Source organism: Canis lupus, chromosome 1 (genome assembly GCF_048164855.1).
Source record: "Canis lupus baileyi chromosome 1, mCanLup2.hap1, whole genome shotgun sequence".
Taxonomy (NCBI): Eukaryota; Metazoa; Chordata; class Mammalia; order Carnivora; family Canidae; genus Canis; species Canis lupus.
Genome location: NC_132838.1, coordinates 47637612 through 47656323, shown reverse-complemented (window position 1 = coordinate 47656323; position 18712 = coordinate 47637612). Strand labels below are relative to the sequence as shown.

Sequence of the window (18712 nt, the reverse complement as noted above, 5' to 3'; positions counted from 1 at the left end):
TTTGGCTCAGGTCACAATCTCAGGGTTATGGGATCAAGCCCTGCATCGGGCTCTGCGCTCAGCAGGAAGTCTTCTTGAGATTTTCTCTGCCCCTCACCCCAGTCATGTTTGCATGCGCTTTTTCTCAAATAAATAAAATCTTTTAAAAAAATTAATGTTGTACTACTTTTTTTTAAAGTTGGCTCCAGGCCCAACACGGGGCTTGAACTTACAACCCCAAGATCAAGAGTCGCACGTTCTACCTACCGAGCCAGCCAGGTGCCTCTAGTTTGACTACTTTTTGATTTGAGGACTAATAAATATACTTTATGGTTATCATGATAGTTCTGAAACTATGAGAGATTTGATTGAAATCATAATCTTAAAATACTAACATAATACTCAATTCTAAATTCTGAAGGGGAACAAGAGGCTAAAAATTAAGCAGAGTATTTAGAGGATAATGCAAAGGCTTACATTTAATTGTGGAAATAAAAACTTCAGCCTTTGAAATCTTTTCTTTGTCCTTCAATACTGTGACTTCTCCAATCACAGCTATTATTTTGAAACCTAATTGCCCCAAATCCAAAGGGCTAAATTCTTTCTTAAGACAAATCGCTCAAGGCCTTAAGGGCTGATGGACCCCACCACAACTGGGGCTTGATGGTTTACAGGTTTCTTGCCCCTTCCCCTTTGACATTTTAATGCACTCTCTCAAAGCAAGTATTTCCACATCAGTGGCTCCTAGCCCATCAGCAGAATTGCGTCATACTGGCTTCAAGGGAAGTAATACAGAAAAAGTGCCTTGCTGGCAAATAGGACAAGGGGAAGTAAATTGTAAATACCCCTCCCTGAAGGATGCTGGGAGACCTGTGTGTATGTGGGGAACACATCACATGCAGTAAGAGCACAGGCTAATCCAGTCGCTTGTACACGGGGCCGCTATTTCCAAACAGGGAAAGACCACTGGTCAAACTCTTATAAAACACTGAGCTGCTTCGGCATCAATATGGTTGGGGTGCTACTGATCAAGTTAACTTATGATTTCATGGAATTTAATGCGTGGCAAAGGTTAAAAAATAACATTGGTTAGAATTCCTGGTGTCTTGTTTTACTAAAAACAAAAATATTTTATATATATATATTTTATATATATATATATAAAGATTTTATATATATATATATATATAAAGATTTACTTATTTGAGAGAGAGAGAGAATGGGGGGTGGGCAGAGAGAGGTGGTGAGGGAGAGAGAAATTTAACTAGACTCCCTGCTGAGTGTGGAGCCTGAGTGGGGCTCAATCCCATGAACTTGAGTTCACAGCCTGAGCCAAGAGTTGGATGCTCAACCGACCGCACAACCCAGGAACCCCCTGAAGACAGTTTCATTCTGATGAAAGATTATAAAGATCTGTGCCAGAACTTTGACATGAGCCAGCTCAAGTCACCAAAGACTTAGTAAAAGCTTATATACAGGGGGTGTTGGGGGCAACAGATTTCAGGGAACCAAAATATACCACGGCCTAAAGATCTGGGGCTTGCTGAACCTTCTGTAAGTCATGCTTCATTCTCAGAGCTCATTTCAGGAAAAGAATCTGGATAACTCTGATATATCCAAATCCACAAATCGGCTGTATTTGGCAGAGATGTCAGTTGTTGGGCACTACCAGGGGCCACCTCGAGTGGATGGACGGATGCAAAACACTAACACCTGAGGGAAATTTTATCTTACGTGTGCGCGTGGCCTGAGATTCATGGCAGTGCTTCCTTAGGAAGCAGTAGGCCAAAGTCTCTCCAACACTTCTGGCCAACTTTGGCTCTTCTCTGAAGACAGTGTCTCAACTCTGTTCAGCACAGTGTTATAGCAGACAGTCACCTGCCATCCCTGAACTAAGCTTTTCAGAAGATCATTTGATATTTCTACCTGTTTCTCAGTATTTCAAAAGAACTCCACCTTAACTAGAAATGCTTTAAATTAAACACAGCAGAGGCGTCTGGTGGCTCAGTGGGATAAACATCTGCCTTGGCTCAGGTCATGATCCTGGGGTCCTGGGATCAAGCCCTGCATCAGGCTCCCTGCTCAGTGTGAAGTCTGCTTCTCCCTTTCCCCTTCCTCTTCCCTCTCTTGTGCTTTTTCTCTCTCTCAAACACATAAATAAAATCTTTAAAAAAATGAAACTAAACACAGCAATGCATTTTCACCAGGTGGTGGTAGAGGATCCAGGACAAATACTCTATAAATTATTAATTCCAAATGTTTAGTTATTGTTGCTCAGCTAATCTAATACCCGAACAATGAGATTCGCCACATTCTACTGTAAATCCTCTGATAATCAAAATGAGGAATTCCTTTATCCAAAAGGTAAAAAAGAAAGAAAGAAAAAAAAAACCCCAAGTCCTCTCTGTGTTCTTTAACTTACTCAGTGCAGCAGGTGTTTTTACCCCTGTTGCAGCACCCTTAACAAGGGAACTAGTAAAATGGCTTCCAAGCAGTCAAACCTGGGTGCTCTCTCTGTTTCATCTTCCATGCAACGGGCTGAGAAAACCTGGGGCACGATTGCCATAATCCAGCATTTTTCACAGTGAGCTGTTTCTAATTGCACATACACATGTGTGTACACACTCACTCACTACTTTGTCATTAATTTGTCTTTTTCAGGTTCTTTCAGAGGCTCTAAGCCCTATGGGACTCTGGGGAAAGAAGTCATCTTAACAAATTCTGTGAATACAGTGTTTCTGTGAGGCTGGAGCCACTTCTTTCCCACAAGAGAAATGGACATTGAGTAAACGAACTGGTTTTTCAAACTGCCAACCTAAATTCCACCCAACACAGCTATCCATGGGGGAAGAAAATAAAAACAAAAGCAAAAACACAAGTTTGCTGCAACGAGATGTTAGGTAAAGCAAAAGCATGTTGAAAATCAAATTTCTTAACCCAGAGCACTAAAACATGTACTATACATGTTTTCTCACACTCAAGCTTCTGCTCTAAAAAAAAAAAAAAAAAAAAAAAAGGCACAACAGGTTATGTGTACTGCAAAGGGAGAAGGAAAGGAGATTTAAAATAGAAATAAAACTTTCTTTTCTTTCTTTTTTAGAAAGAATGCTGTAGACATGAAAGGCAAAATTCAGAGCTAACAGGGATGGGGCCACAAAGACGAGCCTTTGCCAAGTGTGCTTTACAAGATTTACAAAGAATAACTCCAACATCTTTCTTTTTTTATTTTTAATTAAGGAGGAGGTGTTGTGTTCTAAGGAAGCTATCTGGATGCTGCTGGCTGAAACGCAGATTTGATCTTCTCGTGCTGGTTAGCTAACATTGATTTTCTGCCCCAGTGGAAGAGATTTTACTCTGATGCATGCCATTTAAATTCATTTTACACAGCTGCTTAATGTGGCTTGGCAAGGCACAGCCAGACTAGCTTTGTGGATCTAAATAGGACTCCAGAGTTGGTAAAGGACAGATCCTATGGATTAGCAGCTGATGATAAATGCTTTTCTCCCCCTACTGTTATTTTCCTACTGACTCATGAAGTGACCTTGAAGGTACCACAAGAAAGGAAAAACGAGGAAAAGACAATTTCCCAAAAGAAATGTGTTTACCTAATTCTACATTTGTTATTTTGCTTTTAGGATTATGTTTACAAAATTCTGTATTTGTTGGCCCACATTTAGGATCGTGTTTGCAGGATTTAGAACTCGCGATTGCAAAATTATCATTTGCTCTTGCTGTCTAAATGTATACTGAATATGAAACTATTGGAAGGCTCTTTGTTGTTATGTATTCATAACAAGTAGTAGTTCTATACGTTTAGTCTTCAAACAAAGCCAGGTAACTGTTCTCTGTTTTATTTTAACTAAAAATGTGGTGTGTTTCTACTCAAACTACTGAACAGGATTCAATCTATGCAAGATAATCTTATTACGACATGCGAAACAGTATCAGTAATAATATTTTTGCTAAATAGATTGCTCAACAATAATACACTTTAAAAGCATTTACTAACCTCAAAATGGTGAAAGCCTGCTATTAGATAGCTTTGTAGTAGCAAAGAATAAAGATACTTTTTGTTGCTGTATGTAATTCCTGTGTTGAAATCGGTAATTAATATGGCAACACCACGTTTAGAAAGCAAATTCTGTGTTGGGTTATTTGGTTGCACTTTTCTGGTGACTTCAATATTCTAAAACTCCTTGGGAGAAGGAAATAATAGAAATCTTTGGCACAGACGTCTGCTCAGCGATGATATAATGAAACCCCTCATAAGTCCTATTAATAACCTGAGCCATGTCTCCTGCAGTGCATCTCCTGTCAAATGAGGTCGCTGCACTCTGAATTCAGGGGTGTGTGTAGGAGCAGGTCATTGTAGGGGCAGGAATGACAATAACACAGTCATGATAACAGTGCTGTACAACACAAGTTCCCACACAACACAAGGACAACAATGGGGCAAATCAGGCCAGAGGAGGTGACTTCATTACTTTTACGGAGATAAAAGTTTGTATTTCCCTCTCAGGCATGAAGGAAAAGAAGCCATGCCGAAAGCCATGCAAAGACAGGATCTGGGGGAATGGCATGCAGGATTCCACCACGCGGCCACGGTACTATTAATAAGGATGAAAAACAACGGAACGAAACGAACAAAAAACCCCGAAACAAACAAAAATAAACAAAAAGACACCCCCCCCCCCCAGGATGGATTTCCTTTTAGGTCTTTTGCTTTCTTGTTTTAGGTGTTCCTTTCGCAGCCAGATGGCATGGTCATTAACAGTTTAAAAAAAAAATGCCCAGGTCCCGCAGCAAGTCAGGGTATGTTGCTACCTACCCGTACTGGTCAGGCTGGTGCATCATGGGAGCCTGAGAGTTGCCATAGTTGGGGTGCTGGGAAGAAAACATGGGGCGTCCGCCAGCCCCAGACTGGCTGGGATAAGCAGGCGACCTAATGTATGGTGGCCTAAAGTAGAACAGAAGAACAACTTCTTTGGATTTGTTCTGTAGACAAGTATGAATCCCCCTGCACATTATGTTCTGTGCACACATAGGTGTGGAGGGCTATGGAATGGGGCGTCGTACTCTGTACCATGCAGCTGCCTGGGAGGGCAACTAGATTATCAGTCCTTGAAAAAAGGGTTGCGGGGATGGAGGACAGGGCAAAGAAGAGAGAAAAGTGAGACTCTCGGATCTCGTCTCCACTGACACTTCTGCAATGTGGCGTTGACATCAGTACAAGCCAAAAAAGACACAGTCCTCATTTAAAACGCCCGGAGAGCTACAATGGGCACAACGTAAAGGCAAGGCTTTGGAACGGCCTGCTCATCAGAAGCAGAGAATGAAAATGTACGGCTGTGTACCTACACGTTAAATTTATAGAAAACGACACTTTGGCTGATTCAGAGAGGGAGCAGAGTGAACAATTATGCCCCGATCTCTCTGGGTCTCTTCCTCCCGGGGTCACTATCCATGGCCTTGTGTCCAGAGCAGTCAGGCACACTTGCCACCTGAAAACAGCGAGTACCTTAGGAGTTGCAACAATGGACAATTCGGGGAAACCTAACTCAGAACTTCAACTGGACCAGGTAAACCAGTCTTCATGGACAGGTTTTTTTTTTTTTTTTTTTTTTCACAGACATTTTTATCAAAACATTCCCTAAGGCCTGTGTAGGTTCGGTTTAGTATAGTGCAGAGTTCAGGAGATTTTAAATAACTGTAATGTGGATGAGAGAGAGAGAGAGAGAGAGAGAGAATGATTGACTTTCATTTTGATTCCTCAAGGGAAATTTATTATTATTTGGAGCAAATGGTGAGACTGAAGGGGTCCCTAACATTCCCCAGATAGCAGCTTCAGAGGAAAAACAACAAAGGGACACATATAAACATAACACACACATACACACAATTTTTCTTTCCCTTTGACAAAAATCATTCTTCTATCTTTTCTTCTGAAGATATCATATTTTCATACATAGCTTTCAATATGCTTTGTTTTAAAATGTTACTTTGACATATATTAAACATCATTTAAAACATATTTATAAGTGCTTCTTTTAAAACTATTCACTTCTGTCTCATAAATTTTTAATTAAGCATGTTATTTTTAAGCAGGTTAAATATTTACTTCAAGAGCTTCAAAAATCAAGAGTAAAAATAAGTAAGTAACTGAGGCTAAAGCCTTGCTCTATCAACTTCAGCTTTATGAAATATCTTGGCTCTGTTAGCCACATTTTGGTTTGGACAGATAGAGGGGTATGCCCAGAAAAAGAAAATACAACATAAGAATATGAAATCTATAAATCTCACACAGAAACATTTAGACAAACATACACAATACATATATGTGCATAGACAAAGTTTCTGTTATAAAGATTTTTTACGGTGGGGTTAAAAAAAAAAGGAAGGTGGTTCTTTTTCAGTGGCTTAGATTTTAAAAGCCTATATTTTAGGCTTTAGATTTTCCTGCCTAAACCCTGCTGTTGTAAATGGAACCACCCAGAGATGCCACCACTCTGGGGTGCTGGTTACAAGGACGAGTCACAGTCATTTCAATAAGCTCCCAGAATAGACTTGCCCACCCACTTGGGGTCCTTCCTTGATGTCTCACGGACCATGGTCTGCCATTTCCTTCTCTACTATCACGGGATGGCATGTGACAAGGCCAAAGGAACGGCCTAGCTGAACGACACTGCGCTGCTCCCCACCCCGGGTGACCCAGGCGACGCCGTGGCTCTGTGCGCGACACGCGCTCACAGGGCGCACACAGACCGCTGGCCCCGACGGCATACCTGCTCTGCGCCGAGTTTGCAGCGGCCTGCATCACTGCGGCGGCTGCCTCCTGTGCCTTACGGTTCACGGTCGGCATCGGTGGCCCCATTCCTGGCCCTCCCTGCTGAGACATGCCAGGGGAACTGGGGGTCATGCTGCTCATATTTCCAGGAAATGGTCTGTTCTGCATCCCAGCTGATGGCATTCGTCCCAGGGGCATCGCACCACATGGCTGGCTTGGCCCCTGTCCATGCATCTGGTTGTTGGCATTGATGCCCATGCCGGGCCCTGGGCCGCTGTAGCTTGCACTGGGCACCCCGCTATACGTTGGGGGTCTGGAGTAGTTACCTAAACAGAAAGTAAACACAAATTAAAGCCTTTTACTTAGTATCTGGACTTGTGAGGACATTCACTGGAAATCCTTCTGGTCCAACAATGTGGTCAACACAGAATAGTAGTCATTATCCTTATTGACCCTTCCCCGCTGGCACCGATAAGGCTGGCAGCGTCAAAACATGCTCTCTTGGCCCATTCCCAAGGCAAAGAACCACACAGGACAGCCACACGATAGAGGGGACATTCAGGCTAGGCATGAAAACCATCTATGAACAGGCAAGGGATGCTAGTACTGAGTGTCACTTCAGTACACCCTACACTCCCATTCCTACCCTTTAACCAAAACCATTTCAACCCCTAGTCCTTAAGAACACACCAGTGTGACTGCATTATGACATCACTACATTTGACAGTTATGATAAAGTGTTCAGAAAGGCAACATGTAAGACATCATGCACATATGGTTAAAATTTATCCCCCCAAACCCCATAGGAGATGTCATGTGGAAGCTCAACATTAGTCCAGCAAAATAATCAGTTTTTCTCTAGTGTTGGGGGCATGCTGCTTCGTGTTTGTTGCTCCCTTGAGCCCCTGATAAAGGGGCTGGTTTGCGCTTGGTGTCATGTCTTATGAACTGTGGTTGCAAGTGCTACCATGACATTCAGTGCAGGGAATGGGGAGCAGGAAGAGCCTGAGGAAACAGTGAAGAACCATGGAGGCACCTCCAGCCCCCGTGCACACCAGGGCACACTCAGGAGAACAGCAGCTTCAGGGGCCCTGACTATGCCAGTAGTCTTGTCTTCTCTCTCCTTCCACGCCTTCTATTTTGAGTGAGTGTACATAGATTAAATTCGAGTAAATTAAAGGCGTATTTAATGTCATTCCAATAATAGTAATTGCAGAACTACACTATGTGTGCCAAGTGGGGTTAAGTGCTTTGCGTCAATGATTTCATTCACTTCTCCAATAACCATACGAAATACATATAAATGACCATGATTCCATTTACAAATGAAGAAAATCAACAGCTAGTACGTTAGGATTCAATCTCAAGCAAAAGGATTCTGGGACCCATATAATTAACCAATAAAATATGCTGCCTTCCCACAAATGATTATTGAAATAAAATAAATGTAAAAAGCATTTGTAGACTATGGATTAGTGTTTCTCAATCAATCCCTACAGCTTTCTGGAAGAATCTCCTTGTCAAAATAACATAACTGTTCTAAGGGATATAAAGTTAAATATAATGCAATTCCTGCACTCAAGAGCTCACTGTGTGTGTGTGTGTGTGTGTGGTGTATGAGGGATAATAAGAGAAGAAAAAGTCTACTGAGGAGTTGTTAGGGTTAAAAGACATTATGCATGTAAAGTATCGCAAACACATATGTAAAAATGATAGGGGTTATATACCTGGGTGCCAAGTGTGACAGAAGAGAGGATGGCATACATAGGGGAGAGGCCATACATGGCAAGAGACAGCCAGAGAGGAGAAAAACTCAAGATGAGTCACTGATGAGCTTCATGGGGCTGTGCAGGGCAGGAGTAGAGGTCAGATTCAGCAGGGCCTTGTGTCCCAGGCCTCCAAAGTGTAAGTTAGGAGGAGCTTCTCTAGGTTTTCCAGCAGAAACTGAATTTGATTAGTAACAATAATAAAAGCAAATACTTAATATTTACTATGTGCTAAGCTCAATTCCAAATTCTTTGTATTAACTCATTTAATCCTTGTATTAAGCCTAAGAGGCTTCTAATTCTAGAGATGAGAAACCTAATTCTAGAGATGAGAAACTGGAAACGTAGGATGTGGAGGAGCCTGTCTCAAGGTCATGTGCCTAATAAGCAGAGACGGCACGGTTTGCATTCAAGTAACATGTGTGCACGGTTCAGAGTCTAAGCACATAACACTACTGTGGGGCCTCTCAAATGCTTAAGGAAAAAAACATACTTATGTGACATACCCTCATAACTGTAAAACTAGGTTTTTTAAAGTCTAAACATGTAAAGCTGCATTACCTACAAATCTGAAAGAGATCCATGGACTTTTCAACACAGACTGGGTACTTGCTGTTAGGTGCATCACATGAGCTTTCTTATTTGGGTGTCCACGAAGTGTATTATTTATTGCAGACCATATGAAGGTCGCCAGTTATACCGACCATGTGCCAACACACTTTCTGTAAAGGGCTGGACAGTAAATATCTTAGCCTGTACAGGCCAGAAGGTTTCAACTAATCTGCCACCATGGCCCCAACATGGCCAGAGGCACTCCATACACAAATGAGAGTGCCTGTGTTCCAATAAAACTTTATTGAAAGACAGTGGGCCAAAGTGGGCCATAATCTGCCAGCTCCTCCTAGAGACCAACGTGTTTCTCTGACCCTGAACATCCCCTAGAAGCTTAAAGAAATCCTGAAGGGGAGTAACAGAGTCTGGTGCTGGTGAATGGAGTCAGGAACTGGGAATGGAGAGGAAAGCCAAGAAGAATAGAAGGAACAGGAAGGTTTGATGTAAACTCCTTCAGGTGCCACCTAGCTCCTCAAATTTAAAATGCCTTTTCATAAGAAAGTACTCTGCCTTTACGGACATAAACTTACACGGTTCCCAAGTAAAAGGTGAAACAGTCCCTGCTCATCAATTTCCAAGTTCTTTATAAAAAGTTCTTAAGTTGTTTTGGCATCTCCCACCCTGCAGGACCACACATAAGGTCCCCGTCTGTCTTCCCGTCACACCAGCCTGGTGGAAAGGGCACCTTATGCTTCCCTGGCTCGTGAGGGACGCAGTGCAGCGGGTGGGTGGCCGTCCTGCCTCTTCCCACGCCTTCCTGGAGCATGGTCCTCAGAAGGCTTCTCTGTGGGCAGAGTTAGGACCTCTCCTCTGCATCCTCACTGGCGTTGCCCGCCCTCATTTCCAGAGAGTCTGAGAGCATCAGGAAACACGACGCTTTTTTTTTTTTTTTTTTGGCTCTTGCTTTTATTAAAAATAAATAAACTCATTCACAGTTCGAAGGCAAATGAAAATTAATTCACATATTCATTTGATTACTAGCTCCCACCCTCCCCCACCACTTGGTAAATGACTCATTTGGTAAGAAACTTTATTCAGTGAAAACATATGTACCCTTTGCTTTCGAAGGAAATGAAATAACACTTTAATCTTGTTTTAGAAAACAAGCGTTTAGACATGGTTATTGCAGACTCTGCCCACAATGCAGTTTTGTTAGAGAAGAAAGTTCCCGATTTTGTTGAACTCTGCTTATGGTTGGAACAGAGAAACTCTGTCACCCTGGGTTCTTGCGCTTTGGGAGTAGCTGGCAGTTGGGAGCTGTATTTTGATGAACACAAAAGAAAGAAATGGCTGAGATGTTCGGTTAGCCGGGACCCTACTTCATCCCTCTCATTCATGGTGTGCGCTAAGGAGAAGAGCCGAGTTTCAATGGCTTTGCTCAATTCAGCAGCTGGTCTGCCACAGCCGGCGGCATTCTGCAGCCGGGCGGGGTCCGCATTAGAACACAACCACCATGCACACCCATACATGCACGCAAGCACTTGTGCTTAGAAAGGCCCATTGAGTACCGGGCTCCCAATCTAATTTTCCTCAATCAGTTGGGTTGATTCCATGAATTGGCACTCAAAAGCACACGTCAAGGGAATATGTTCTAATTATAGAGGCCTCTATTTGGTAGAAGAAATACAAAGTCCCCTTTTCTTCTCCTTGAAACGCTAAAGACTTTCCTCATTAAACTCACATGCCTGGATAAAAATGCTTTCTAAAGGCTTTAAATGGCTTAAGAGGCAGCGATGGACAAAGCGCAGGCTCTAGAATTTGGGTCTGAATAGCAGCATGACCTTGGCCAAGTTATTTAACTTGTCTGAACATCAGTTTTGCCATCTGTAAAGTGATGATGATGGGGGAATAGGTATGAGGGGACTAGTACAGTGCCACGCACAGTCACCTAATAAACGATGGCTGCCACCATCAGCAATCATTATACTATCAACAACATGGATAATTGGTGATCTTTCCCCATAGTCTTTTGAAAATGTGTGGAAGGAGTGAAAAAAATGATTCATGCCCCCCCCCTTGCCTACTCGATAACATATCTTTCTCCCCCAAATAAACAAAAACCAAACATGTAAGCCAAGCAAAATATGAGAGGAAAAGCCAGGAATGGGAAGTGCGATCTTATTTCCATGTTTCTCTAATAGATTAGTAATTTGTTGGCACTGGCTCTGACAGAAAACAGATGGATCGAGCATTAAGCACAATGAAGGCAGCAGATGCTGGGCCAGCCCACCTCAGCTGGACGGGTCTTGCAGCCAAGTCCAAGAGCCCACAGTTTTCAAGTGGGTTCATCTTGGCACACCAGCTCCAGAAATATGGTCACCAAATAAATTCAGATTTCAGCCCACCAGGAGTTATAGTCAAGCACCAGAGAGAAGAAGCAGGAGCTAGACTCTATCAGTCACTGGTATTACTTTAGGAGGATCCCAAGTAATTCTGTCCCTGACTCTGGAATATTTAAACTTGCTAGTTACAATCAATACTCCAAGCTCACTGCTTTTATTGAACTATCAAGTGTTTCCACTCACAGATGAAGTTTTGCTTCTCAGTATCATCATTCAACAAGTACTTATGAATCACTTCTACACGCAAGGCTCTAAATCACTCTCCCATGCTGCGGAGGGTAAAATGGTGCCCCATCAGAGACCAGACACTTTACCCAGAATAGGAAAAAATAAAATGGATAATGAGCTATATATTATGATAAATATGTTTGTGGGATAAATATGCATTTACCTTGTTGCTTAGTTAATAGTGTTTGCCACTTTTTATCACTGTTTATTACATAATATGATCTTAGGCCATGTTTATACAGATAGAATTTATATACAATACCAATCCTGTAAGTCCTATGACCACCACAACATGGGATATTTCTTATCATGACAAAAAAAAATTGCTATACTGTAGTCAATCTCTCCCTCACCCGTGGGAACCACTGATCTGATTTCTCTCCCTACAGTTTTGCCTTCTCCCCAATGTCATATACAGTATGTAATCTTCTGTGTTTGGCTTCTTTCCCTTAGCATCACACTTCTCAAATTCATCCACATTATTGCACACATCAGTGGCTTGTTCCCTTTTGTTCCTGAGTGGCATTCAATTCTGTGGATACTTGAGTTGTCTCCAGTTTTTAGCAATTACAAACAAAGATGCTAACATTTGCACACAGGTCCTTGTGGACATAGGTTTCCTTTCTCTTGGCAGAGCTCTAGGAATGAGAGGGTCATGTTGTAGGGTACATGCAGGTTTGACTTTATCAGAAACTCTACCAAAAAATGTATGAGTTCTAACTGCTCTACATCCTTGATATTATCAATTAAAAAAAAAATTTAGCCATTCCAGTAGGTGTGTAGTGGATACCATTGTGGCTTTAATTTTCATTTCCCTAATGAAGAATGATTTTGAGCATTTTTCACATATTTATTTGCTGGTTACCATATTTCAGTAAGATCTTTTCTACATTAAAAAAATTATATTTCAACCCCAACTTCTTTCAACTCCAGCTCTCTACACAGGCTGGTAACACAATGTTGCTCTTTTAGATACTACTTTGGAGAGAAAATGATTGAGTAGATATGAAGACCATGAACGTAGTTTCAAAATGAAAACTGACTTACCTCCTGTTGCATTAAATCCTACTATTTGTGGAAATGCAAATAATTTGTTTTTGGAATTGATATTTATGGCACCATCTTTTCCCTAGATCAGCATGCATTTTAAAAAGTCTTCACAAGGTAAGAGAAATAACCATATTGTACAAAACTTGGAATAGAGGAGGAAAGACCTACTCTCCTATGGTATGACTTCAGTGTCTCACTTTTGGTAGTTTTTTCCAGATGTTACATAAATGGACCCCTTTAAAAATTTAATTATACAATAATGCAAGCTCAGTGCAGAGAATATAGAAGCACAGAGAAAAATAGATAAAAATGATCCTTCGTTTCGCCTCCCTGAGATAATTCTTGAGCATTGAGTCATTAACCCCACACCTGTGAAGCATCAAGGCAGGGTTAAAAAGGTACCAGTGTCTCTGGAACTCTGCATCTTCATCTCTCTTAGAAATCGTTCTTAAGGGCCTCTTACATGCTAGCTCTGTACTAATGGCTGGGGATTCAGCAGTGAACAAAGGCAGAGTTTGCATTCTGGTGCCAAGAGATAGGCAAAGAAGTAAGCCTGGATGATGTCATGTGGTGTGAAGTACCCTGAAGGAACATAGAGGGAGATTTATACAGAGTGGCAAGGGGAGGCATCCCTTGAAGGTGACTGAGGAGAACCACTCCAGGGAAGGGAGCTGAGTGCATGTTGGTGGCCTCTCAGGAAGAAGCATCTCTTCAGAGAAACAGTCATCTCTGGGACCAACATCATACAGGCCCAGAGGACATAAGGGCACTGTCAGACGCCAGCATCAGACTCCAGGGCAGTGAGTGCAGAAGAGCACAGGCCCCCAGGGAGCAGGGGTATAATGGTCTGCTATGTGTGACCTTCAGAAAGCCACCTGTCACTCCCATGTTCACTTTCCTCATCTGTAAAAAGGGTATAATACAAGATTATCTGTTTCATGTGGCTGCCGTGGGGAAAAAAATAATATCTGTAACTGTTGTTGGACCCTGACAATCAATACAGAAGCTTTCAAGGAAGAGAGAGAAACTATTCCAATATTAATAACTTCTTAATCACTTAAATTATCTTTCGCTATATCGCATCTTAGGTCTAATTTTACTTTCAGCATGCAAAGAGATTCAAATTTATTTCTCAAACCAAGTAGAAGAAAAAGTAAGTCCTGGCATTAAAAACTGTAAAAAGATATTAACTCAATAGAAAAATTCAGTCTAAAATAGTAAAATCCCTATGCTAAGAAATGGAAGTGTCTGAGTCACCACTGTCACATGTGGCATGAGCACCTCAGTCTTCCTGGGTTCTAGAGACGCCGTGACTGGTGCCCGCCTGCATGGGAACAGCACTGCTTGGAGGGAGAGCTCTTACCTGCTTCCCCCACCCATCTGCCATTCCACCCATCTGTTGCTTGTCATTCAATAAGGCTCTTTCATTCCAAACATTTGAAAAAATGGTAGAGCTAGGAGCCCTCGGAAAAGGCACCTTGCTAAGATGTAAAGCTGAATGTCTGCATCCTGTTATTTCTTGCTGTCCACGTCTCTCCTGACCAAGACCTGTGGTAGAGAACAGCCTTTGATGGTGGATGATGTGGCAGGATGGGCTTCTTTAGTGAGGGGAGGGAACAGCCACACTCTTGAATACTGTTGATTTTAATTAGTGAGGTAAAAGAGGGTGGCACTGGTCAAAATTAAAGCCACTTTATGGCTTTTTTCCCTTTTTAAAATTTTCATTTGATTTATACTTTACTCCTTCCTAAATTCCCAGGTTTTGATAAAAATTGTGGTTATCGGTGTTACGAAAAATTCATGCTGAAATCTTATAATGTGAAAGCTAAATTTGAGCATCAAAAGAAGACTGCATTAACAATCTTTCACTGTAAAATGACCTACTTCAATTTCTGTTTTTTCCCCAATGTTAGTGAGATAGAAATTTGGAATATTTCTTTAACAACAGAACCATTTAGAATGTGGAATTGACACTTGCCTAGTACTGCTGATTTAACCATAAAATAGGAGGCTTAAATATGTCACTTGTATCACAACCGGTTTCAAGGAGAAAAAAGGAGTTAACGAACAGGGAGTGAGTGACCTGCATAGAAACCAGCCTTTGGAAAGCCAAAGAACAGGGTGTTGTTAGTCTGCAGCACTGTCCAGGGGAAACATGAATCCGTGTGGCAGGTGCATTTCACCTCTGTAGAAGAGAGGCTGAATTTAGTTTAATTCCACAATAAGATGGAGATTCTGGACTTATAACAGTAGAGGCTGAAATCCTGGGTCATGGTGACACCAAGGATGTCATAGTCCTATAACGTATTCTCAAGCATTTACTGGTCCACCATCTACTGACATTTATGCATTGTTCCTCTTCAACCAAAACAGCTGTAAGGTTTACTAATGTGTGATTCACTATTTTGGAACTGCACATTTCAACTAGCTATGATTTGGAGTCTCCTGAATTCACTGAGAAATGTATTTTAATGAAGGGAGAAGGAATATTTCAGATGGCATCTATTTTAGAAAAAAAACCAAACCTTTAAATTCTGGAAAAAATACCTTTTATTAAGTAATTTAGAAATAAAAGTCTCAGGGAGCCTGGGTGGCTCAGTTGGTTAAGCATCCAACTCTTGGTTTTGGCTCAGGTCCCGATCTCAGGGTCATGGGTCGAGCCCCGCAGTGGTCTCAATGCCCAGCATGGAGTCTACTAGAGATTCTCCCCCACTCCCTCTGTCCCCCTCCAGCTTGTACACACATGCACCTGTGTCTGCACGTGCTCTCTAAAATAAATAAATCTTAGAAAAGAAATAAAAGTCTCATCAGACTTAACCTATTTAAAAGTTCCCTGCTTCCAAAGGCACATGCTATACAAATTAAGGCATAAATCCAGGGCCACATCAGTGCATAACCTGTGTGGCTATATATGGTGGGCCAGACACTCTCATATAAATGAGTGATAACTGAGGGGAATCTAAACTCAGAATTATTTAGTTGCCCAAGATAATACCACTTATTTATAGGAAAGTTAAGACTAGATGCCCATTTTCTGCAATCAGTGACAAATGTGCAAAAAATATTTGTGGTCAGTGTGGTAGACACTGTTCCAGAGAACACAAAACCAAGACAGTTTTTGTTCTTAAGAAATATAAAGGCTATAAAGGTGAAATTTGTTTCAGCTCTCTTCCCTCTGAATCTATTAATAATTAAGATGTCAATTACATAACTCCTCTCTATTTATTAAAGCAAGTCTCTATGGTCCTGCTTGCAAACCCTTTGTAAGGGGAGTTACTGTACGCACTTGCTTGAAGGTAGAAAAGTACTATTTCATAAAATATACTGCAATTAAACATTTTCACACATTTAGATTGGATTCATTCCATTTGCATATTTAATAATTCAGATTTCACGGTATTAATATACATTTCTAAAAATTTCCTTAACTTCATAGAAAGTTTTTTTTTCATCTCTAGTATCTTTGATGTATTTCTAAGCCCATATTCCCAAAATGTTCCTTGTTCCTCGAAGGCAAGTAGTTTGTCTTTTGTTTCCCCAGTGGCTCACTGAGTGAATGAACCAGCCAGGAGAGAGTATATCGGAGGCAAGGGAAACAACACACCAGTGACTATATGAGTGGCTTCTCAAGTCTCCCTTGGTTTGAACCCTGGCTCTGCCACTTCCTAGCTTTGGGATCATGGGTCTGTTACTTAACCTCCCCATTTGCAAAATGGGGATAACGTCACAGCTTCCCATTAATTAAGAAAATGGGCGAGTCTGCCTAAATTTGAGTCTGGGCATGACCAGTGCGTATCTTGGTGAAGCTATTTACCTACTTTGCGCTTCAGTTTTTTCATCTGCCAAGTGGAATAACAATGGTACCTATGACAAAGCATGTTGTGAGCATTAAATGACTCGGTCTATGGGAAAACATCAGGGGTGCCTGGCTGGCTCACCTGGCTGAGCACCCAACTCTTGATTTCAGCACATGTCGTGACCTCAGGATCAAGAGATGGAGCCCATGGAGCCATTGGGCTCCATGTTCAGTGGGGAGTCTGCTTGGGATTCTCCCTCTGCTCGTTCCCCTGCTGTCAATCTCCTTCTCTCTCCCTCTCAAAATAAGTAAATAAATTAATTCTATTAAAGAACAAAGCAAAACAACAACAAAAAACCCCACTTCAAACAGGACCCAGGCAGGATACGGTAATAAATGTTGGTTGTTATCTCTAATAACAATTTTGGAGAAGCTGTTCCTGACAGTAAAAAGGCTTAAAAAAAGATTGTAGGATATCTTCCTCTGAGATCTCTTAAAAACAAAACTAACCCAGAAGAAAGTCATCTAGTTAGGAACAGAAATGGAAGATGAGACTAATGGCCTCTGTGGGTCACACACAAGGGATTCTTTACAGAGACATTAAAAATATGCAACAAGAAAATGTAAGCTTAATGTTTTACTACTAATCTGAGTAGTTAATTAAGGAGGGGAAAAAATACTTCATTTGTGTCGTGTCTAAAAGGGTCAACGAGAGAAATGTAAAAGTAAGGACGTTTGTTGAATTGAACAATATATGTCACAAACGTTCGTTTCCTGTCATTTAGTGTTTGCTGAGGGAGAATACAAGGAAGAAAGGCAAACAATCTGGAGTTGAACACAGAGTACCAAGATGCTGATTTTAAGCACACGGCATTCGGAGCCAGTAAAGGGAGCCAGGAGGATACACCCCTCAGAGTGGGGATTTGGGAGAGGCCACTGGGGTGAAGGAGAGTCGGCGGGCAGACAGGACAGATGTGCAGGCACTTGTTTCAAAGTTAAAAAGTACGGAGTACGGAAATTATCCCCCTTATCCTAAATGTTTTCTAGTATCAACCTAAACTCAGTATTTACGCCTTAAAATAAATCCCTTCTTGACTATATAACCAAAATGTTATGTAGCAGATCCAGTGGGCTGCATTGACCTAAAAGGCTCTGGAGTTGAAGCAAGATTTAGATTCATAGAACATTAGAACTGGAAGCCAATTCCAAAGTAACGTGAGCTAATTTTCTCATTTTCTAGAGGAAAAATAATTCTCAAAGAGTAAGCAATTTTCCAAGGACACAGAGCAATTTGGATGAGAACCCTCACAGTTTCCGTGCTGTTAAATTATGAATCTTAATGTTCGATTATTCTGGAAAACCGAGGGTTTTATTCAGAGAAATCCATTCTATAGAAACGGCCTTTTCTGCTATTAACAGTGTAAGCATTTTCTCAGCTGTTCACAAAAGACTCAACAGAGAGCCAAGGTTCTATCTTCCCTTATTATGAGAACAGCAGAGGATGAGGCTGCAAGAGTGAATTACTTAAGAGAAGACAGACCAATTTTGAAGATTACATGAAGCCCTTTTGAGTTTCAGTGGTTAAGTCCCAGACCTTTAGCCACTCCCAATTCTGAGAACAAAAGGCTTTGACCTGGTCTCCAGTTACTTTCTGAGCCCCAGACCACATTTTCTGTGTCTATCACAACGTATAAACTCACAAGAAGCAAAGAAACCCAGTTTTGAAGATACCCGCTGAGTGGACACAGTCGGCTCTTCTGCGTCAGAACTGTCCTACTCAGCTCAGTGATAACTTTTTCCATGTCACAGCTTTCACAGCTTCCTGGGGCTGATGGGGAACAGGGCAGACTGGTATTGTCCGGTGGGACCCAAATTCCCAAGGTATACTGAAATCAGTATCACGGAAAACCATCAATGACACGGTGTAAAGAGAATCAAGCAGAACATGAAGTCTATATCCATCTGACTACATGCACATGTGGTAGACAAAGGCAGGATGAGGCCAAGTAAAAAGTTCTATTTTGAGGGGCACCTGGGTGGCTCTGTGGCTGAACATCTGCCTTTGGCTCAGGTTCCTGAAGGGTCCTGGGATCGAGTCCCAAATTGGGCTCCCTGCAGGGAGCCCGGCCTATGTCTCTGCCTGTCTCTCATGAAT

At 41.7% G+C, this 18712-nt stretch overlaps 1 protein-coding gene across 11 annotated transcripts in view; it reads right to left on the bottom strand.

Annotated features, from left to right (window-relative positions):
* ARID1B (AT-rich interaction domain 1B) overlaps positions 1-18712 on the bottom strand; it is a 434837-nt gene that overhangs the window by 52183 nt on the left and 363942 nt on the right. For 6 of the 11 annotated variants that reach the window (XM_072828796.1, XM_072828832.1, XM_072828804.1 and 3 more), the window contains 2 exons: positions 6762-7089; positions 4808-4936 (listed from right to left, as the gene is read on the bottom strand). In XM_072828796.1, the coding sequence (XP_072684897.1) occupies positions 4808-4936; positions 6762-7089 (457 nt within the window). The remainder of the gene's footprint in view (positions 1-4807; positions 4937-6761; positions 7090-18712) is intronic. The other 5 variants (XM_072828821.1, XM_072828873.1, XM_072828843.1 and 2 more) reach the window with 1 other exon arrangement.